Genomic DNA, 24,203 nt, shown 5'->3' on the forward strand with positions numbered 1-24,203 from the left:
AAATAAACATTTAATCAAAAAAATAAAATAAAAACTTACCTGCCTCGCCGCTCCTCTTTCCTGGTCACTGGAGGCACAGGTTCCTAGCCTGCAGCCAATCCTAAAGCTGCATGAAAGCAGCGTTAGGATTGGCTGGAGTGCCCTAGCTGGGTGCTCCCAGGCAAACTGGGAGCCTGTGCCTCCGCTCTCCAGCCTGGTAACACAGTGGTGGGTTGGAGACAGCACAGTGCACATGTATGTTTGTCCGGCCCGAGATGACCGGCCAAACATACATGCACACAAAGGGGGAGTGCTGTGCACTCTCCCTTTTTCCCTGTCATTCCCCATGGCCCTGCCCCTTTTACTATAAAATTATGATAAACCTAGGGCCCATATTTATACTCAGTTTGCGCTGAATTAGTGTCATTTCTTTTACGCTAATTCAGCGCAAACCTAACTCCATATTTATTCTTTGGCGCTAGACACTTCTAGCACCAAAGTTATGGAGTTTACGTCATTTTCTGGGCGTGGAGACCAACCTTGCCTCAATGAGATGCAAGGTAGGCGATCCCATGCAGAAAACAACGAAATGGCCTTATTTACCCCCGTGCTAAAATCTAGCATGGGGGGATGGGGGCTTTAAATAATGGCGCTAAGCTTGCTTAGCGCCATTATTTAACTCCTGGGTCAAGGCAGGCGTTAGGGGGCCTGTGGGCCTTTTTCCATAGTCAGAGACCATGAAAAGAGCCCACAGGTGCCCTCCCCTGGCCCCGGGGATACCCCCACGCATACCAGAGGGACACAACCGGATGGGGGACCCATCCCAGGTAAGTCCTGGTAAGTATTTTTTTTCCACGCTCTGGGCCCTGACTTGGAGCCCCCTGCATTGCCATTGCAGTGGTGGGCATGGCTCCTGTCTTTACTAAGAAAGGAGCCATGCCCATGGGGGTTGTGCGCCAGAAAATGGCGTTACACTGCTTAGAGGCATTTTTTTTACTCTAAACAGTGTAGCGCCATTATTCAGCGCACAAGCTCCAGTTTCCCCTGCGCCTCCCCCATCCGGTTTGCATCCTTTACAAGGATGCTAACAGGGCATTAGTGCCAGCTAGCCCCATTCCATAAATATGGCGCCTGACTTGCGTCCAGGAATGGTGCTAGCCCACACTATATTTTTTTACGCTAAACTGCGTTAGAACAGTTTAGCATCAAGAAGTATAAATATAGGCCCTAGTTTCTCAACGTTTTTTTGTTAAAGGTTTGCAGGTGCTGCCCCCCGCTGGGGTGTGGGAGGTGACGTTCCTCCGCCATAGCAGAGAAGTTGCCGCTGATTGCACATAGAGGCAACACCTCCGGACTGCAAGACTAAAAAATAAATATGTTTAAAAAAGCACTGTAATACACTATATTTACTCATATATTGTACTGCAGTATATTTACGAATTTGTACACATTAAAAAACAAATTAAAAATTATGGTGCAGCACTCAAATTGTGCTAAAATACCGCACAAGTTATAAAATGAAAGAAAATTTAAAAAATTGTTAAAAAAACACAGGTGCCTACTAGCACTCTACACCATATTTTCCATATCTATTAAACGTTTGATAACGTGCTAGTAGGTAGTGAAAAGTAAGACAAACCTACTACTTACCTATGCATAAGGCCCTAACACAAAATACAGCCTAAGTGTGAAAATGACACACTGCCTTCCCACGGCGAGTACCACGGTCTACCACAAAAGTACAGCGGATACTGTAGCAGAATAAATTACTAACAACCAGATTAATCATTGAAGTGCCTTACCCTTCTGAGGCGCATGGTGGCGCTTCCACAACGCAGTACTTGAGAGATTGATTTAAAGACCTATTGACAGGACGTCGGCGCCATGAATTTCCTAATATCTTGTTTGCGGAGGCTGCAGGCGGCGCACGGGACCCAGGCAGAGCTGCTAGGGGCTGTGGGGAGCTCACGGTAAAGCTCTGGCAATCAGAGAGCTCCGGACAGCGCCATGAAGACGTCAAGCGCCTGTTCTCTTCTGACCGTCCTCGCGCTCCTCGGGGGGCTGCCCTGCGCCTTAGGACAGGGTGGGGCGGAGGAGCCTGGAGCAGTCACAGCAGGTAGGTAGCCAAGGAAAAGTGCAATTCATACTAATGTTAGTAAGGAAAGTGTGTACATATGCAAAATGTAAAGTAAACCTGCCTGTCTCCGGTGCTGTGTGTGAAGTGACACACAATCCGCACTAGGCTGGCGTCTTTCAAGCTGCGCGCTCACTCAGACAGAATTGTATATTTCATGGCCTCCCTAAATATTCAGTGTTTGAGTTCAGTGAAAACAGAGATGCAAGAGACGTGCACTGGTGTTGTGCACCTCACTCACAACAAACACGCTGTTGCCCAAGGCCGGACTGGCCGTATGGGGCATCGGGGGGTTCCCCGGAAGGGTGTGGGGCGCCTGTGTTTCTGCTGGGCGGTATGATACCACTGGAGCAGATTTAAAAGCACCACAGACTTCCTTGTATAACCAGAAGTTTTCAAGCAACAGTAAAAGTGCCAAGATAACTCTGGTGATCAATGCACCTGCTGGAGAGAGATGGAGTTTTCTCTGGTGGCAGTTCTGACTCATCTGAGGTAGCGCAGAGGGCTAACATGCCTGCTGTAATGAATGTGTACAATGCAGATCACAGAACAGTATTTTATGTACAATGCTCAGTGTCTTACTACTTTTGTCACAGACCTTCTGTTACCATACAGTTCATAATTTACAATCATAATCTAGCTCAGTGAGCTGTGAACTGCCATCAAAGAGCTGCTTGCTCATTTCATGTAAGGGATAGAACGTTAACTTGTTTTATCCAGTTTTTGGTTATCCTAATTTTGCTGAAAATGGTCTGTTTGGGCTCGCCTGACAATATTTGCCAGGGTTGCTTTGGGTTCCCAGTCCAGCCCGGTGTTGCCCTCAGAGTAATGTGCACTGGTTAGGCTGTCCCTGTGCTGAGAGGCCGGGCCGTACACAGGAACCACAACATTACTGAGACACTCTACACCTCTGCCGCAGCCAGCGATGTAATATAAGGGCTGCGATGGCAGGGGCCTACAGGAATGCTACGCAGCTTTGCAAACACAGCGAGGCTCACAGCCCTACAACTCCCTCACATAAACACTTCTATATTCCCTCACACTAAAGACACACATTTCTTCATGACAGGTTGTGTAGAGCGTTACTTGTTTGTAGGAAAGTACCATCTTTCTTGGCATGTTACCCCCGGTTTCTGCCTGTTTGTCAGTGTGTTTTGCCTGTCTCACTGGGATCCTGCTGGTCAGGACCCCAGTGCTCATAGTTTGTGGCCTAATGTGTATGTTGTCAGTAGTGCTCAACTGTGTCACTGAAGTTCTGCTAACCAGAACTTCAGTGCTTATGCTCTCTCTACTTACCAAATTTGTCACTATACCATGTAGGAGGCTGGACTGGCTTGTAGTGAGTACCAAGGGGTACTTACACCTTGCACCAGGCCCAGGTATCCCTTATTAGTGTATAGGGTGTCAACAGCATAGGCTGATAGATAATGGTAGCTTAGCAGAGCAGCTTAGGCTGAACTAGGAGACGAGTGAAGCTCCTACAGTACCACAAGTGTCACTTGCACAATATCATAAGAAAACACAATACACAGATATACTAAAAATAAAGGTACTTTATTTTTATGACAATATGCCAAAGTATCTCAGTGAGTACCCTCAGTATGAGGATAGCAAATATGCACAAGATATATGTACACAGTGGAGAGTCGTGCAGAAGTGTTTTCCTGCGGAAAGACCGTAAACAAGCCTTGCTAGCTGCAAAGCTCGCGGTTGGGGTTTTTGGATGCTGCTGTGGCCCAGGAGGGACCAGGATGTCGCCAATTGCGTGAGGGGACAGAGGGGGCGTCCAGCAAGACGAGCAGCCCTCTCAGAAGCAAGCAGCATCCAGAGAAGTGCCGAAACAGGCACTACGAAGTGGAGTGAAACAGTGCTCACCCGAAGCTGCACAAGAGAGTCCCACGCCGCCGGAGGACAACTCAGGAGGTCGTGCAATGCAGGTTTGAGTGCCGTGGACCCAGGCTTGGCTCCTGGAAAAGGGCACAGGAGCCGGAGTAGCTGCAAAAGACGCGGTTCCCAGCAATGCAGTCTGGCGTGGGAGGCAAGGACTTACCTCCACCAAACTTGGACTGAAGAGTCACTGGACTGTGGGAGTCACTTGGACAGAGTTGCTGAGTTCAAGGGACCTCGCTCATCGTGCTGAGAGGAGACCCAGAGGACCGGTGATGCAGTTCTTTGGTGCCTGCGGTTGCAGGGGGACGATTCCGTCGACCCACGGGAGATTTCTTCGGAGCTTCTAGTGCAGAGAGGAGGCAGACTACCCCCACAGCATGGACCACCAGGAAAACAGTCAAGAAGGCGGCAGGATCAGCGTTACAGTGTCGCAGTAGTCGTCTTTGCTACTTTGTTGCAGTTTTGCAGGCTTCCAGCGCGGTCAGCAATCGATTCCTTGGCAGAAGGTGAAGAGAGAGATGCAGAGGAACTCTGATGAGCTCTTGCATTAGTTATCTAAGGAATTTCCCAAAGCAGAGACCCTAAATAGCCAGAAAAGATAGTTTGGCTACTTAGGAGAGAGGATAGGCTAGCAACACCTGAAGGAGCCTATCAGAAGGAGTCTCTGACGTCACCTGCTGGCCCTGGCCACTCAGAGCAGTCCAGTGTGCCAGCAGCACCTCTGTTTCCAAGATGGCAGAGGTCTGGAGCACACTGGAGGCGCTCTGGGCACCTCCCAGGGGAGGTCCAGGTCAGGGGAGTGGTCACTCCCCTTTCCTTTGTCCAGTTTCGCTCCAGAGCAGGGCTGAGGGGTCCCTGAACCGGTGTAGACTGGCTTATGCAGAAATGGGCACCATCTGTGCCCATGAAAGCATTTCCAGAGGCTGGGGGAGGCTACTCCCCCCCTGCCTTAACACCTTTTTCCAAAGGGAGAGGGTGTAACACCCTCTCTCTGAGGAAGTCCTTTGTTCTGCCTTCCTGGGCCAAGCCTGGCTGGACTCCAGGAGGGCAGAAACCTGTCTGAGGGGTTGGCAGCAGCAGCAGCTGCAGTGAAACCCCTGAAAAGGCAGTTTGGCAGTACCCAGGTCTGTGCTAGAGAGGGCAATTCCATGATCATAGACATGTTACATGGCCATATTCTGAGTTACCATTGTGAAGCTATACATAGGTAGTGACCTATGTATAGTGCACGCGTGTAATGGTGTCCCCGCACTCACGAAGTCCGGGGAATTTGCCCTGAACAATGTGGGGGCACCTTGGCTAGTGCCAGGGTGCCCACACACTAAGTAACTTAGCACCCAACCTTTACTAGGTAAAAGTTAGACATATAGGTGACTTATAAGTTACTTAAGTGCAGTGAAAAATGGCTGTGAAATAATGTGGGCATTATTTCACTCAGGCTGCAGTGGCAGGCCTGTGTAAGAATTGTCAGAGCTCCCTATGGGTGGCATAAGAAATGCTGCAGCCCATAGGGATCTCCTGGAACCCCAATACCCTGGGTACCTTAGTACCATATACTAGGGAATTATAAGGGTGTTCCAGTATGCCAATGTGAATTGGTGAAATTGGTCACTAGCCTGTTAGTGTCAATTTGTACAGAGAGAGCATAACCACTGATGTTCTGGTTAGCAGAGCCTCAGTGAGACAGTTAGGCACCACACAGGGAACACATACATATAGGTCACAAACTTATGAGCACTGGGGTCCTGGCTAGCAGGGTCCCAGTGACACATAACAAACATACTGAAAACATAGGGTTTTCACTATGAGCACTGGGCCCTGGCTGGCAGGATCCCAGTAAGACAGTGAAAACTCCCTGATATACACTCACAAACAGGCCAAAAGTGGGGGTAACAAGGCTAGAAAGAGGCTACTTTCTCACACTTAGTGACTCCATATTCCAATTCTGATTGGCACACTGGACCCCTCTTATAAGTCCCTAGTATATGGTACCAAGGTACCCAGGGCATTGGGGTTCCAGGAGATCCTTATGGGCTGCAGGATTTATTTTTGCCACCCATAAGGAGCTCATACAAGCCTTTCATCAGGGCTGCCACTGAGCCTGAGTGAAATAGTGCACACACTATTTCACAGCCATTTTTCACTGCACTAATTTATAAGTCACCTATATGTCTAACCTTCATTTACTGAAGGCTAGGTGCAAAGTTACTGTTTATGAGGGCACCCTTGCACTAGCAAAGGTGTACCCACGTTGTCCAGGGCCAATTCCCCAGACTTCGTGAGTGCAGGGATACCATTATACGTGTGCACTACATATATATATCAATATCACAATATATCACAATGGTAACTCCGAATATGGCCATGTGAGGTGTCTAAGATCATGGAATTGTCCCCCCAATCCAAATCTGCTATTGGGGATGACTATCCCATGCACCCTGGGGGCTTCACCATGGATCCCCAGTACTGCTAAACCAGCTCTTTGAGGTTTCCACTACAGCCCCAGCTGCTGCCACCTCACAGACAGGTGTCTGCCCTCCTGGGGACTGAGCAGCTCAATCCCAGGAAGGCAGAACATTGCATTTCCTTTGGGAGGAGGGTGTTACACCCTCTCCCTTTTGGAAATAGGTGTTACAGACTTGGGAGGGGTAGCCTCCCAGAGCCTCTGGAAATGCTTTGAAGGGCACAGATGGTGCCCTGCTTGCATAAGCCAGTCTACACCTGCTCAGGGCCCCCAGTCCCTGCTCTGGCATGAAACTGGACAAAGGAAAGGGGAGTGACCACTTCCTTGTCCATCACCACCCCAGGGGAGGTGCCCAGACCATTCTCTTTCCACATTGCTTTCAACTATGCAGACATGAAGTTGCTAACTTTGTCTGATACAACCTCTTTTGGGAAACCCAGCCCGGAAAAGATACCCAGTAGACTTTGGCCACTGCAGGAGCTGTACCGATCCTTAGAGGTATGGCTTCTGGATACCTGGTGGCAAGGTCCACCACCACCAGTATGAACTTGTTTCCAGAAGCTGTGGGAGGGTCAAGGGGGCCAAAAATATCAACCCCTACCCTTTCAAAGGGTACCCCAACTACTGGCAGTGGGATTAAGAGGGCCGTTGGAGTGCGACCTGTCTTCTAACTGGCTTGAGAAGTGACACAGGAGCGACAAAACTCCTTTGTGTCTTCTGACATGTGGGGCCAGTGAAAGTGAGGGACCAGTCTGTCCCAAGTTTTGCTTTGTCCCGAGTGACCAGCAAGGGGAATGTCATGGGCCAAGGTCAACAAAAATTCTCTGTATTGCAGAGGGATGACCAATCTTCTGGTGGCACCAGGCTTGGATTCCCTTGGCTCTGAATACATGAGATTGCTTTTCAAGTACACCCTGTGGGTGCCACTGACATCTCCTGCTTCTTCTTTGACAGCTTGCTGTCTCAAACCCTCAAGTGTGGGGCAGGTTTTCTGAGCCACACTTAACTCCTCCCTGGCAGGCCCCCCTGCACCTAAGAGTTCAGCTGTGTCCGATTGAAGCTCTTCAGGTGTAGGTTCTGTCCAAAGAGTTGATTCCTCCTCCTCAAAGGGGGAATCATCAGTGGAGGGAAGGATAGGGGATATGTTCATACCCTTCTTAGTCCTGCTTTTGGGAAGCTCTTGGTCCATATTTTCAGGATCCAAGCTTCTCTGTTCCCTTTTCCTTTTGGCCTGAGCCCTTGTTAAAGCAAAGATATGTCCAGCAATGCCCAGCATTAGATGAAAGAAAGGCTTGAATTAATCTCAGCTACTGTCCCAGTGCTCATGAGCATGTCCAATATGTAGTCAATGCTATGCACATTTTAAATATCTATTGACGAGTATATAACAGGTACTTAAAATGTGCATTGCATTGACTGCATATTGGACATTTTTAGACCTGACCCTTTTTGCAGGGTCATCCCCAAACATTTTGCCTCCTTCCTCCTATTTTTTTGGCCTGTTTTTTGTTGGTTTTAGGACTCTGGGCACTTTACGACTGCTAACCAGTGCTAACGTGCATATGCTTTCTGTCTAAATTGTATTGGTGATTTGTTAATCCATAATTGGCATATTAGATCCCTAGTATAGTGCATAATGTGTGCCTAGTACCTGTAAATCAAATGCTCCTAGTGGGCCTGCAGCACTGGTTGTGCCTCCCACATGAGTAGCCCTGTAAACATGTCTTAGACCTGCCACTGCACTGTCCGTGTGTGCAGTTTTAAACTGCCAATCTGACCTTGCAAGTGTACCAACTTGCCAGGCCCAAACCTTCCATTTTACTACATATACGTCACCCCTTAGGTATTCTAAAGAAAGCCCCATGGGCAGAGTGCCGTGAATTTAAAAGGTAGGACATGAAAGACATGTACTGGTGTATTTTACATGTCCTGGTAGTGAAACACTGCTAAATTCGTTTTTCACTATTGCAAGGCATATCTCTCCCATAGCTTAACATGTGGATTGCAATTTCCAATTGGGAGCAGATAGAGATAAGGGTTTGGGGTCTCTGAACTCACAATTTAAAAATACATCTTTCGGTAAAGTTGTTTTTTAGATTGCCTGCTTGAAAATGCCACTTTTAGAAAGAGGAAATTTTCTTTCTTTACCATTCTGTGCCCCTGCTTGGCTCAATACACGTCTGGGTCAGACTGACAGTTGGGCTGTTTATGTATTCACTCTAGACAGGAACGCAAAGGGAGCTGAGGTGTGCCCTGGATATCCTGATGAGTATTCATGGGCTATAGTGGGTGGGAGGAAAAGATATCTGCAATTGAAAGGGCTGTTCCTGCCCTCCCACAATACAGTCTCCAACCCCCTAGAGTGTGCCTGGGGCAGGGCAAGGAAAAGACAGGGGCTTGTGCACTACAAAGACTTGCCTTTGAAATTTGCTTACTTCAGAGGCTGAAATAAGAATTGTGTTGCTGACCCCACAACTTCAGAACACTTCTGGATCAAGAGGATCCTTTGCCAGGGAGAAGAGCCGGATGCTTGAGGGGGACTTGCCACTCTGCCTGTTGCTTTGCTTTGCTGGCCTGCTGCTGCAACTTCTGCCCTGGGAGTGAAACGACTGGCCGTTACTGTGTATCCTTCTTGTGAAGATTCTCCAAGGGCTTGGACTGAGTGTGCCTCCTGTTAGGAAGTCTTGGAGACATCATTGTCTGCACCTGCCAGCTCCGGGGTACTGCTGCTGAGAACCCTGACTTGCCAAGTGGTGCCTACCCAGTTCCTGAGCCATTGGGAGTGAAAGCGGGCTTGAAACCAAGAGAAAACAGGCACACCGACTCCAGAGCCGCCGCTGCACAATGCTGCGCCGCTGGCTGCAACTCAAGCCCGTAGTTCCCGCTGGATAATAACTACCCCGACCGACTCCACTGCAGCCTTGCTAAAGTCTTGCAACATTGTGAGGCCTGAGTGCCGTGTCACCGATGTCCGTGACACACGACTCCGCCATGGCTCCTGTAGCCCCATGGCATGACTGCGACCCCAAGAGACCCGTGGATTTATCAACCTTGTCGGATCATAAGTATCCAATGCCTCGCCATGATGCCGCATCATCTCCCCTTTTCAGCATCAAGGAGCCAACACTGCACCAGATCCAGCGGTGCCTTGCCCCGCCCCCAACTCCATGCACCAACTTGTTTTCCTCATTACCAAAGGTACAGTACCTGGGTGTCCATGCGAATCCGTGACTGGCGTACCCTCCCCGCGAGTGGTGTCAGACTGTTGGGAACAACGTCGTGATAGCCCCAGTTGGAGCTATTGTTTTTCTAAGTGTTTTTATTGGGATTCATCTTTTAAAATTCAAATCTCTGCTTGTGTATGTTGGATTTTTGTTGTTTTGGTCTTGTTTAATTTAGAAAATATTGGTAATTTTACTAAACTGGTGTGGAGTCCCTTCATGGTGTTTTCACTGTGTTACTGTGTGTGTTTGTACAAATACTTTAAACATTGCCTCTGGGATAAGGCTGACTGCGTGTGCCAGCTACCAAGTGGGTGAGTAGGAGTTATCTGATCTGTGTATCTCCCTTACTCTGATTAGAGTGAGGGTCCCTACTTGGACAGGATGCAAACTGACTGAGACCTCATTTCTAACAGACATGCTCGTGAGCTTTGGGTAAGTTTTGGATTAAAATGTAGGAACAGATGAATTCTGTGTTTCTACGAAATTATACTTTTCGATTTGAAAATCTTTTCCTGTTGTAGTTGGACTCTTGCTCTAGACAAGACTGCTGGTTTAGGGATGACAGCACTTTTGTTTGTAGGTGACTAGGCCAATCCTACAACAAGTCACAACTGTCGGCCCAACCCTCCTGGCTCACAAGCTGAACCTCATCAAACACCCAAACAGTATAAGGTGATATCTGGCAGCCTGTACGCATGGACTCTAGAGTGCAACATCTCTGGGGGGTCGTGGTTATACAGAGATTACCCTTTTCTCACATGAACAATCAGTCTCATTCACACACAGGCAATGAAAGAGATGCAGTAAAGTTTTCAATAGGCTTTATTAACAAGACTGCAATCTACTCTACAATGCATGAGCTGCAATGTTTAGGTAATGAGCAATGCAAGAGGCAAAACTGTAAAAACAAGAGTTGTGAATATTAAGACCTCCACCATCTTCCAATAACATGAGATTTGAAATAGGCCCTGATACCCTAGCATGGAGAACCTTATCTCTAACCTAACGAGAGATAGGTGTGTTAAACCTAATCTGCCAGTACCATGTCCATGAGAAGAGCCTCCCAACTCTTGTTATCTTGCAATGAGGTCTGTAGATCAGACTCCGTGGGGACATGAAGGCTGGGTCTGCATCAAGGCGATGTGTAGCATAGATAGTGTTGATTGTATCTGGTAAGAATCCCTCTGATAATCTTGTCTGCATGAGATGCATTTATACAGATCTTGTAGGACCCCTAACACAGCTATGTTTCCAAACAGTAGATAAGGAGGCATGCTTGGGGCAGCAATTATATCAACAATTCCCTCAAAAAGTACATCATGTTAGTGTCACACGTAAGTTGGAAAAGGACATGATGTAAATACCTACATATATCACTTGTCTTTGACGCTGATAGTGACGTCTTCACAGAGTCACACTGATAACATGAAATCAAAACATCTTCCTAACTATAAATATAGCAGCCATCTTGCAAGAAATAATTAAATAATTGTGCTAAATCAGAGCAGGTTAAGTAGTTAAAAGTCACTAGGTGACGGGAACAGAGGTCTGCAAGGCAGAAGGCTAAGCGAACTCCTGATTCCCAATAAAACTAAATAGGATACACTACATCCATGTCAGTTTTTCAGAAGACAGGAAAGGTTATATATTGAAGGCTAAATAATTGATCTCATGTTGGAAGCTGCAATTCAACAAATTACTTGCAATTGAAAAAATGCAAAGCATATTTTGTGAGTTGTATGTTGGTACTAGATATGCTATAATCGTAGACCAGAGATATATTACTTTTCAGCTGTCTCACTTGCTATGAAAAAGAGAAACTTTATGGTCTCTTGTAACCATTCACCTAAGTAATTCTTTTATATTGTTTAAAATGCACCAGCTGTCAATTGAAATACACTTGCAAATCCTTTTTACGAACATTGTATGGTGGATATAAATGACATATGAGTCATTTATGATGCATATCTGCATTTTGTACTTGCATTCCTGTTAATAGCATGATTTGTGTGACATGTATATTTGCTTATAATTCATTAACTCATTTTGTGGAAATTATGGTCATACATCATTTCATGCTTAGTGACACATATGCTTCATTTCTTAATTACTTCCTAATCTTCCCTCTTTATATTTCGTATAGATTGCAAGTCACTGTTCCTTCTTCTCCTTGTTTGTTTCTTCCCTTCCTTATTTCTCTCTATTTGTCAGTTATTGTTTTTTTCTAAGCGTTGGATATTTACTTCTCCAGTTACTGCTTCACACATTCAGAGTGTGGCTGGATTATTATGTATCTGATGTTTTAATGCACAGTGTAACCAATGCAATAGTCCAATGTTATTTTTACTGTATATTGTTTTGGTATCCTTTGTAATATAAAAATATGAGGAATGCATTCTTTTTAAATTTATAAAGTAGCAATCTGGCATTTTGGGTTGTGACTTGGGCAGGGTTTTTTCTGAATGTGTGGCTTAGCATGGATGAGTGCAGATAGCCTCATCTGTGGTGAGCCTTTGGCATACTGCTAATATGGCCACTGCCCACTCCCGAGGCAGCTTCTGCCACACTGGAGGGGGACTGCTGGCTTATGATTCTTTACAGAAGCACTTGAGGTCCAATCAGAAATCCACATGCAACCTTTAAGTTACCTTCAAGATTGTGTCCAAACACAAAGCACCCTAACAGGATGATTTTAGTTGTAAACTATTATTGTATGCCGAACTTCTTTCAAAGCAAATAATCAATATACACCGCTGGGATATAGCACAACACAGAAATTAAATGCTATAGAAAAAGAACAGGGTTAGCGTTTAGGCGTAGATGTTGGGCTATAATGTGGGGTTATGAGTAGGTGTATGTTAGTTATTTAATTGCAGCATTTTCTGGAACTTTACAGCTAGTTGTATTTCTGTACCTCGGATTGTGACTAGACGAATGTTCTAACCAAACACACCTATTTGTAGGTCAGTTTCTAGTCTAAGGCAAACTCATTCAGTGGACACAATTTGAGGAATAATTATGAACCTTTTCAAAGTCTATCATCCATGCACATACTCAGTAGTCTCTGTCTTCTGTTTCAGATAAATTGCGGTCCTGTCCATACTTTAACAGAAGCGTCTGTGAGCTGGTTGACCCTGCTCCCGACAAGTGCCAGAATGACAGTCAGTGTCCCGGGAGCCAGCGCTGTTGCTGTGTTCACTGCAGACAGGAGTGTGCAGAAACTGTTAAGAGGACTCCAGGTACGATCAAGGTGCTGTCAGCTTCTGTCTAAGGCAGTGGTTTTTAAGCTTTTGACTTCTTTGGACCCCCACTTAACCATTACTGGAATCCGCCCCTCGCCCCTTCCCCCCACTGGGCCATTATTGGAATCTGGAGACCATCACTGAATCATTATTGGAATCTGGGGACCCCGGCCTAAGCAAATTCAATGATGTGAACCTCAAAACAGTACATACAATTATAAACACCAGCATTATATGCATCCACTGTATTAATCTGATAATAATATATATTTTTTATTTTCTAAGTTTTTGCAGACACCCTGCGTAGGTGCTGCAGACCCTCAAGTGTCCTTGGACCACAGGTTAAGAATCGCTGGTCTAAGCTTTATCTTACACAGACACTTTGGACCCCTTGCAATGTTCAATTCATTGTTTTCTGTCTGTCACACTGGGGGAGGAATGCTTTCTATAGATAAAATATGTTTACCTCCCAGTGTAGATGCCTCCTCGAACGGACAAGTAACTTATGGGGGAAACTCAGACACAGGTCCAGCACATTCATGTGGCTTAGTGGAATTTTCATGAGCAAATGTGGATATTGCCTGCTCCGCCATAAAGTGGTACATGCATTTGAGATCTGCATGACATGCAGTGCGGAGGATCCCAGTATTTGTGAAATGCATTGTAGCACATTTGGTTCCACTAATTTCACCAATGTCACATCTCACTTAGTTCAAAGGTGAGTGACTGCCTATTTTGGGAGGCTTTCTGCCAAATGTCACCTCATTTGGGACACCACTTGGATCCTTTGTCTTTTAATTACTGCCAACTAAATCATACATTTGTACTTATTCCATGAGAGGCGTGGCTTATGGTAGAGAACCAGTCAGACACTAATGCACAAAGAATTCTGAAAACGTATTTTTGATGTTCAAGAATTAAAGACGCCCTCTTGAGGTGCTTGACATGGCTTTGGTTAAGTCACCAGGAACGCACCTAAGCCACGAGGCAACCTGCAGTTCATTCTCATTTGTTCTCAGGTTGGCCACCTTCCCTTTTCACAGCTGTTGATAAAGAATTAAACATATTCATAGCTTCAGTTTGGCTGAGCCAGTGCATCATCTGAGTTCAAAATGGGGCTCATGAAAAATGAAAAACTTGCGAGGACTACGAATTTTGACACTCACATGCCGGGGTGAGGCCATACCTTAGGCCTACTTTGTGGAAGTGGTTGTTGAGACGATACAGAAGAAGTGTGCTAAAGGTGTAATTACAGCTGTTTTATCAGTGTATGTCCACTGCAGAGAGCAGTCGCCCATGCTGCTTGATTGAACTGCTGCCCCTGTTGCTACTCAGTTGACCTCATATTGTCCTTGTTCTCAGGCAACTCTGCTGTGGATCCTGTGACGGTGAACACATTTGTAAATTAGATAATTTGCATCATCCTGAAGTACTTAGAGAAGCTCACTCCTAACTGAGTGACTCCCTGGTTCTCCAATGTTTAAACCCTCCTGCGTGTTCCGTTGAAGTAGCCATATTAGCAGAAATTATTAAAGAAACAAATGCTATGGAGAGACATGATTTAGGTAAGAGTATATACCCTGAACAACTGAGGATTTTCATCTGCCGAGAGTAGATTGAGGTTTTGCAAAACCCGGGATATTGAGTGTTTGCTTACACATCGCTCTGAATAGGATTCCATAAACTGCATGTTGAGCTTTAACCTATCCCTCTTACTGAGCTTTGAAGGTTGAAGAGGATGATCATCCACAGAAGAGTCCATCACTTTTGTTACTGGTCATCAGAGGTCACTGTTGAGTGATTTCCAAATAATCTCGCTTTGATCGTTTGTTTCTGCAGAAAAGCCAGGATTTTGCCCTGTCGACCTGGAGCTGGAGAAGCGATGCAGGTATGTTCTATGAGTGAACTGCAGCAGTGATGACGACTGCGGTGAAAATGAGAAGTGCTGCTTGTTCGGCTGCGGGATGCAGTGCGTCAAAGCTTTAGCAGGTAACAATGACTGCTTCAGGAGCGTGTATATACCAGCAGTTTTTGAGCGAGCTCTGTATCATAATGACAAAATTTACACCCAAGTGGTTTGATCAATCTCCAATAAATATTATAGAGTCAACACAGGAGCAATCAATGTCTAAAGTCTAGCGCCATGTGATACAACCAGTGAACAAACTAAGTGGAGTCCACCAGGAGCGACAGACACCCATGCTGTGAAAGCAATGCTAGATACATGTAGATTCAGGGCATGGGCTTAATAACTAGATATAGAAGAAATTTACCAGAAGCTAAAGATGTTATACCTTCTATTATAGTGGTGATCAATTAATGACTAAGGGATTGATTTGGAAGGTGCCAGATGGCCTGTTGTTCCGTTAGAGGGATGGACTAGATCACTCCGTCCCCCTGGTGAAGGGACCACCCGAAGAATATATAAATGATCGCCAAGCTGGCTGTCATTTATAAAGCATTGTCAGAAAGTGGCGTCACGGAGGTTCCTGTCAATGATTTGCGCTGTTTGGGACAAGGCTCTGTCAGCTGGAGGGACCCTGTACCAAACAGGTTTATTTTATTAGTTTCAAAAAGAACAACTTACAACAGGGTTTTCTTTTTGAAAATAAAAAATGTAGTGCCCACCTCACCATGGGAGTCATCACCAACAGAGAGGGCAGCATTATTAATTTTTTACTGGCAGTGACGAACAGTGAAAAAAAAAAAAAAAATGTCTATGTGTCTACCTATCCTGATTCCTTCGACAGCCCTTAGTCTGTCAGAGACGCTTGGCTACGGTGGTGACCGAGTTATCACCATTGGACCTAAACTTAAGATACGCCCACATCAAAATCAGTCAGGCAGACCCTTTATCTATATATAAAGTATGTATACTGTCATTGTTGCAATGGTCTATACATACCAGCAAGGTACAAATCAGCCCAATATTTAATTAAATGTTTTTCTTTTAAATAACCTGTATAGTATGTCATTATGTGCATACATATTCCCAAACTTGTCTTTCAATCATATAAAGTGTACAAAAATAATTTTTTAGCTATATTGCACTCAATATATTGAAATTGATTTCTTTTTTTTATACGAGGAATATATTTTCCAACAAGTGTATGATAGTGTTTGTTCTTTTGAAACAAATTTGGTCATAGAATCATCTAGTTCAAGGTCCTTGTTTATAAATATGAAGTTCAGTGTCCCTGTTCGCGGTGTGAGGATCTTGAATAATGGAGATCATGGGAACACACGTGTATTCCCTCTCTTTAGTAATCAAAGAGCCTTTTCCATGCATTGTAATTGTTTATATTCATTCTCATACTTCAGAAGCTTATTCGAAATTACTTCCTCGTGTTGAAATATAAGAACGTATGCGCTATAATGCTTACAAATGTATGAATGTATGATCTACCCGTAGAAGGTCGAATGTAAACACCTCTGTAAGGGCCAAGACTAACCCTAGGCTTCAGCATTTCTCTCTGCTCGCTCCCTATCTTTGCTTAGATTTCCAAAGCCTAAAGCCAAGAGTTTGTGGACACATCCTTAAAGAATGGAATCCCAGCTGTTGTTTAATGGCTTCAAAGTGTAGGTGCATAGCCAATATTTTCTCAGATGCTTCAAGGAACTGCCTGGGAAAGGTCTTGGACTTGTAACCGATGTGAGCCTACAGCCAGAAGGCCATTTTCTAAGTGCCTTCACACTCAGGGGTTGACTCAATTGATAGGGTCTGTGACTCCAGCTCCTCAGCATCTATTGAAGGATGCATCTAAGGTGTGTTTGTCTTGCAGTTGCCAAGGAGGAGTATCCTTTGAAGGCAAACCACTTCTAAGGACAGCAGTGCACTTCCTTTCAACCCTCATGCTGACACATTTTCGGAGCCCCTGCTGTTGGGGGAAGGAAGTTGTGGAAGCGTTATATTTTATGAATGTCGTGCTTCTCAGTACAAGATAGAGCAGGTGGATGTGTTTTTAAGTGGATCCAGGGTTCGGTCACGGATTCCGTGATACCATTGCCATTAGGTATACCATTACCTGTGCTCACTTCCATGGCCACTAATGCCCTGGTGTCACCTGGTGGAGGCTCATTGAATCCCTCTGCCCTGTTGTTCCACAGCCAACCATAATGACAGCTACTGACTTCAAAGCAGTGGCACCTTGTGCACTGTATTATGTGCTTGAAGGTGGCTATGCACCTACATAGAAAGGCTGTAATGCACAGGTAGTCACAAAAGAGCTCTGGGACTTCTGCTCTCTGTGCACCTTATGAACAGGTTCAGTGCATGGCATGGTCCCCACCCTGCACCTTTCACATCAAAAGCAAATCATACTGTAATGAAATTCACATACATATTGTGAGGAATTGGATTGTTGGTTGACTAGGGTGTGAACCTTGGTCAAGCAACAGCCACACTACAAAGTCACAAAATGAATCTGTGTAGATTGGCTCAAAAAGCAGTCTGGTTTAACCTAGAGGCAATGTGTAAAATATTTAGGCAGCACAAAAGCAGTAATAAAGTAAAAACACAACAGAAGAAAAATCCCAATCCAATTTAGAAAAATAAAGTACATTTTAATAAATTATTTGCAACCAAAACAACAAAACTCCAACCAGTACCGCTGTAGTTATGAATTTATATATTTGTTTTTAGTAAGAAACAGTTCCCAAAAGCTCAAAGGGCAACCTCTAGACATCTAGTCACGTGAGACCAGGTCAACATCAGAAAATATGGGTGCCAACAATGGAGTGTAGTTTGGATACAAAAAGTGGATTGGGTCCAATCAGCACTTACCTTCGGACTTAGAAAGAATTCTGGGAACAAGTCAGACCCTCCAGCTCTTCGCGATTTTGCGTTTTGCAAAATAATCTCAAAATTATCTGAAAAGACTGATCCCGGCGATTTTCCTGACATTTGTTGCTATAAAAGCAGAGGAACCTTGCAGTCAAAAGGTCAAGGAAATGTCCTCCAAATCTGTCAACACCTTGTCTGTGTTAACTAACTTTGTGAGTCATGTTAAAAAAGAGTCTTTAAAGAAAAAATTAAACTTCACTTGCTATTTAAAAAATAGGTTGACAACTAAAATGAAAAGTGTTTACTGTTTAACTTAAACCTGTACTCTTTAAAACTCTCTTGTATGTGCTGTGTAATGTTTATGCTGTCTGTGCCAAATTCACAAAGAATTCCTGCAGCCCAGCACAGCAATGTGAATTGCTGTGCTGCATTGTGAGCAAGGGAGAAAGCAGGGCAGTGCCATATCTTATAAGATATAACACTATATTTCCCTCTTGCTGCGCTGGTGCACTGTAGACTGCCTTTTGCTAGTTCACACACCCTTGCACTATAGTGTGTGATGTGAAACATAGGGTTTGCATTGGAATTGGGCCCTTACAGTACAAAGCACTGTCCCTTTTTTTTACCACTTTTATAACTTTGTATGTGTGCTGTAGAGTGCAGCATATATGCAATTTAAATTAGAAAGGTTTGGACAAAGGAAATCTTTTTTTCCTAACGTTGCATTTGCCTCAAGCAGGTGTATATTTTTGCCACAAATCTTTTTTCAGATTAAGTAGATAGGGGGTTTTGTCAACAACCAGTGGCTGGTTGCATTAGAATGCTCATGTAGCACCCATTCTATGACCCACTGATGCAAAGTACTGCTAAGTAGTGCAAAGCATTGTTTGTGTTAACGTTAAAGGTACTTTAAAGATAAAACATGTTTTGTGCTGGAACGTAAATTCCCAAATCAACACTTTGCCTGGCATGCATTGCAAAAGAGACGCAAACTGATGTAAAATAATAATGAATGTGTCCCTCTGTCACTATAGTACCATCTCACCCTGTCCTTCTCTAAATTAAGGACACAAGAGAGATACCTTTCTCTGGTAGGAATGAGGTAGGAGCTCACAGCCATGCATCTGCTGCAATTTTTCAACTTAAAAACTGCTGGGTCATTCTGTGTTATTGTGTAAGCTTTCTATGGAGTTGGCAGCAATTGGAGGTGTGTACTTTATCTTTTCAAATGTACTGCCTCCTGCAGTTTGTGAATAGTTGTAGTATTGCCTTCTCTATGTATTCCTTTGGGTCATAGTGTGTGCATTATGTAGGGTAATTGAGAGTTTTGCTTTGTTTTCTCCACCTCCCCACACAACCCATATTGTACACCTAGCCAGAATAATTCTAGCAACAACTGGTTTTGCTGAAAAGCTATCCTGCTGTGAGAAAAAAGGCCAGTACTACATCACACCCCTGACGTGCAATGTATTTTTTTTCTCTAATGCCCCAGGTTCTTCCCTATGTAATGTCATGCTTTCAGCTTTGGTCGTTTATTTCCATTGGTTCAGAGATGGGGCTGTGTGAGATTTCCAGGCCACAGTCGACAATGTTTTGACAAATGGAATGGCCAGGTTTATTAATCAGGTACCTGCTTTTTAGGGTCTTCTAACCACAGCTATGTCACGCCTGCCCTTAGTTCGTGGGCTTGCCTTTTAAAATCCGCTTGATTTCATTAGTGAAAGGCATGCAACACTGTAGTGATCAAGACTACAAGCGTAGGTAAAGTAAATATCTTTTAATCTGGAAATAGACCGCTGCGATGTCGCAGCTACCGCCTCAACCGTCCTCTTGACTCCGAGTGTCTCGAGCTCTCTCTAACACGAGCTCGAGACGTAGAACAGGAGTCACGAGGACGCGGCAATACTACATTATCTTCTTCCCTTACAAACGAGGAAATAACAATTTAACCATTACTCAATAAGACAACAGTCTACAGAAAAACAATAACAACAAAAGAAATAAAAAATAAATTTAAAGATACAAATTATGAAGAAAGATGAAATCAGAATCATAACTCAAATACATGTCACAGAATTAACGGTATCTCAAAGGTTTCACTCTTTGTCTGCCCTTCCTGCGTACATAATGTTCAAAAACCACTTTATCAACATCCGTAGGATTCATTTCATCAGTAACTGGTTCACTGTGAAAAGGTTTGTTCAGACATTCCATAGAAAGATCAGACTTACACATTTTGTTAGGAATTTCCTTAACTTTAACTACCCTGTCAACATTCCACCAATTCCGCAAATTAACCCTAACAGCATTACCACATACTCAATTATCAAGGGTTCTGAAAATCTCTTTTCTCCTTTCTTCCTGTGAACAGGAAGTTTGATTCTAATCTTGTCCCCTACTTCAAATTCATGGGAGTAGACCCTCTTTGATAAGTCAAAGTATTCCTTCTGCTTTGTTTGTGCCCTCCGGACATTATTTCTGACAGTATCATCAATTACACTCCAATCACTTTGTTTCACCCACTTAGACATCCAACCGGGACAGATCCTTGAAGATGGTTTCCTTCCACGCAACAGTTCAAATGGAGAAACACCTGTAGAAGAATGGGGGGTTGTGCGATAAAACCAAAGCATAGTACGTACAGAAATTTGAACATTTGACTTGTTAGCAATAGCCCATTGTACACAATTCCCCAACACTCGATTCATGCGCTCTACAAGGCCATTGGTTTGAGGATGATATAGTGAACTCCTTATGTGTTTAACATCACCTTCTAGTAAAAATTCTTTAAATTCCTGACTAACAAATTGCACACCATTGTCAGAAACAATGGCCGAAGGGAACCCCTCCCGTAGAAATACATCTCTCAAGAATTCAATCACATTTTTTGATGAAGGTTCACCTATAAACTTGATTTCAGGCCACTTAGAATAGTAGTCAATTAAGACTACAGCAAATCTACATGGACTTGGCAAAGCATAGAAAGGACCAATAAGATCAATTCCCAGCTTTTCCCACGGCCTAGCGGGTAGTTCAATAGGTTGTAACGGTGGAGTCCTCACCTTGAGCCCCTTTTCACAACTGTTGCAAATCACACATTCATCCACACAGACATCAACACATTCGTCCATTCCAGGCCACCAAAACGTTTCACGTAATCTGCGCTTGGTAAGTGTCCTACCCAAGTGTCCCTCATGCGCAGCAGCAACTATTATTTTCCTCAGGCTCTCCGGGGGAACAAATCTCTCACCCCTCATCAGAATGCCATCCTCAACTGAGATTTCACCTGACACCTTGACAAAAGTTTGAAATTGAATAGGTACATTTCTTTCTCTGGGCCACCCTTCTTTTATAAATTTCACAATTTGAGCCAACACCAAGTCTTTCGCCAATTCCCTTTTCCACTCACATTCACTTATTTCGCACATATCTTCCAGATCAACAGCTGCTATAAAACAATTATCAACATCATCTTCATCTTCATCCTCACCAACACCCGCACCCTCAACTAGAGGAAATCTGGATAGAAAATCCGCTCTAACATTCTTGTTACCTGGAACATAACGGACTTCAAAATCATATTGCAATAATTTTGTGACCAATCTACAAATGCGAGGTGTTGATTCTCTGATTTTGTCTCCAGTCAGAATAGGAATTAGAGGACTATGATCTGTGCACAACACAAACTTGTTTCCCCAGACATATGGATGAAACTTCCTTATAGCCCACCAACATGCCAACAATTCTTTCTCAATAACAGAAAAGTTTAATTCAGACCCTCTCAAAACTCTTGAGGCATATCCCAAAGTTTTTTCCGTACCTTCTTTCACCTGAGTCTACACAGCACCCACACCGAAACTGCTTGCATCAACAGTTATGATACACTGCACGTCTGGATCAAAAGGTTTCAGGATTTTAGGCCCAACTAGTTGTGACTTAATCCACTCAAATGCTTCCTGACAATCCTTACTCCAAACAAAAACAAAATTTTTCTTTAACAAATTCGTTAAGGGTTTAGTTTTAGTAGCGTAATCACTCATGAACCGTGAATAAAATTCACACAAACCAATAAAAGACTTCAATCCTGTTTTGTCTGATGGTGGAGAAGCATTCATAATCGCTTTGACCAACCCTGGTTTGGGTTCAATCCCTTGTTCAGAAAGAACATGTCCTAAATATTCGACTCTATTACGCAAAAATTGGCATTTTTCACTTTTTAGGACCACTCCTTTCTCCTGCATGATTCTTAACACTTTCCTTACAATGTGATCTTGTTCCTCCTTGGACGCTGCATGGATCAACACATCATCTTGAAATACAGCTACCCCTTTTATGTCCTTTAACATCTGAGACATTACTCGCTGAAAAACAGCTGCTGCTGAGGCTAACCCAAAAGGCATCCTGCAATACTGAAATGTGCCTAAAGGTGAAACAAAAGCAGTAAGATGCCTTGAGGCCGGGTCTAGAACAATCTGATGATATGCTGTAGCTAGATCCAACTTGGAAAACCATCTTGATTCACCAATAGTAGCCAGCATTTCCGTAATATTAGGTAAAGGATGCGAGTCTACCCAAATATGTTTATTCAAACTGCGCAAATCCACACATACCCTCAAATCGCCATTTTTCTTCCTTGCAATAACCAAGGGAGACAACCACAAAGAGGAATCTATAGGTTCAATGATACCTTTCATACACAAGTCCTTCAACTCCTTTTCCAATTTGTCCCTCACACTGAATGGTACACTCCTAAATTTGTGTTTCACTGGAATGGCTCCCTCTTTTACTTTTATCACATGAGCAAATCCTTCAATGGTGCCCAACGTTTCAGAAAACACCAAAGGAAAATCCTTTATCAGACTGGCTGCATAATCGCCTGATTCTACAACAGATACCTGTTCCTTAGTGCCTGGCCTCAAAAACATTTGGAATAAACCTTGATGGAACCAACCTAAAATGTTTAGTCCCTTTATCGCCACATAAACCTTGCCAAAAATTCTTCTTCCCTTGAACTCAAGTACATCTTCGAAATAACCAGCCAATTCAATCTTTCTCCCTTCATAGGAGACAGGTGCTCTGTCAGGTGCACAGAGAGTTCTCTCTCCCCAAACCTCCTTGCACAGCTCTTGAGTAATCATTGTGATCCGAGCTCCAGAATCCACCAAAAGTTTGATCACTTTGTCACCAACACCAATTTCAACATAAGGATCCACACACCTAGTAGGATATCCAGTTACTATGTGATCCTCTGTGACAATCATCACCATGTCTCTGAATTCTTCTTGGATTCTATCTACATCATTATCATCTACTTCTGTAACATACGCCACCCCTGAACTATTTGAAAACCTCCCTGAACCCTGTTGATAACCAACACTCATTGTGCCACTCTGACACACTTTGGCAAAGTGTCCAACTTTGTTGCACTTCCTGCATGTGGCATTCTTAGCAGGACATCCTCTGCCACTCTTAATATGGTTCTGATTACCACACCGAAAACAGATGTTGCTTTGCTTAAAAAATGGTTTGGAAAAAGTCTTAGTTGATTTTAACATTTTTCCATCCTGAGAATTCACTAATCCTATATTTTCTGTCGTTCTGGATTCCAGTTCCTTCACAGACACTTTAGACGTCTCAATACTCTTTGCCAAACGTAATGTCTCATCCAGTGACGGATTGCTCAAAGAAAGAAGTTTTTGTTGGATAGTCTTGTCCGTGCATTTAGCAATAAATTGGTCTCTGACCAGCTGGTCACTAAACGCCTGAAATTGGCAATCAGCTGCAAGTTTTCTCAGTGCTGATACAAAGGTATCCACGTCTTCACCAGGATTTTGTTCTCTTTTGAAAAACGTGTGCCTAATAACGACTAAACTGGGTTGTATGTCAAACCTCAGTTCCAATTTTTTTACTGTTTCGGCATACTCATCAATCTCTTCTCCTTCTTCCAATACCAAGGCAGGAAGATATTTAAAAACAGATCTCCCTTCAAATCCCAGGGAATGGAGTAAAAGATTTTTTTTTCTTTCAGGACGGAAGCGTGCTGCACCAATTGCTCCTAAGTACATCTCAAATGCATCATACCAATTTTTCCATGGAATTGGAGGGTTACCCGGTGTTTCCCAAAATAATGGAGGTGGATTTACAGACTGCATTCTTAAAACAGTACAAGTGCAGAAGGTAAGTAATATCACAGGGTGTGTGACGCAGAAGACAATGAAAGCTGAAGAAACCCAGTCAGAATTTTTACTTAACCTCCTTTACTTTTACGCCAGTATCAATATAAGATCCACAGCAGATCACAGTTAAAAAAAACGCTGAAGTTTCCTTGTATTATAAGCAGCAAACAAAAAAACGAACTGTCAAAATTAATTTCCTTCATAAAATCAAAGTGCAGTACCTCTTAAATCCATGAGATGGCAGAGTTGGACCAAAAATTCAAACTAACTGCTTCAGTTCTTTGTGAAAACAGAAAATAAGCAACCAATCA

At 43.8% G+C, this 24,203-nt stretch overlaps 1 protein-coding gene across 2 annotated transcripts in view; it reads left to right on the plus strand.

Annotated features, from left to right (window-relative positions):
- The first annotated feature begins 1,847 nt into the window (after positions 1-1,847).
- Positions 1,848-24,203, plus strand: part of LOC138295325 (antileukoproteinase-like) — a 67,212-nt gene continuing 44,856 nt past the window's right edge. The window contains exons 1-3 of one of the 2 annotated variants that reach the window (XM_069233550.1): positions 1,853-2,095; positions 12,772-12,930; positions 14,773-14,821. In XM_069233550.1, coding sequence (XP_069089651.1) covers positions 12,847-12,930; positions 14,773-14,821 — 133 coding nt within the window. In that variant the 5' untranslated portion in view covers positions 1,853-2,095; positions 12,772-12,846. Of the gene's footprint in view, positions 2,096-12,771; positions 12,931-14,772; positions 14,822-24,203 lie in introns of both variants that reach the window. The other variant, XM_069233549.1, reaches the window with a different exon arrangement.

The sequence above is a fragment of the Pleurodeles waltl genome, chromosome 5, assembly GCF_031143425.1.
Source record: "Pleurodeles waltl isolate 20211129_DDA chromosome 5, aPleWal1.hap1.20221129, whole genome shotgun sequence".
NCBI lineage: Eukaryota > Metazoa > Chordata > Amphibia > Caudata > Salamandridae > Pleurodeles > Pleurodeles waltl.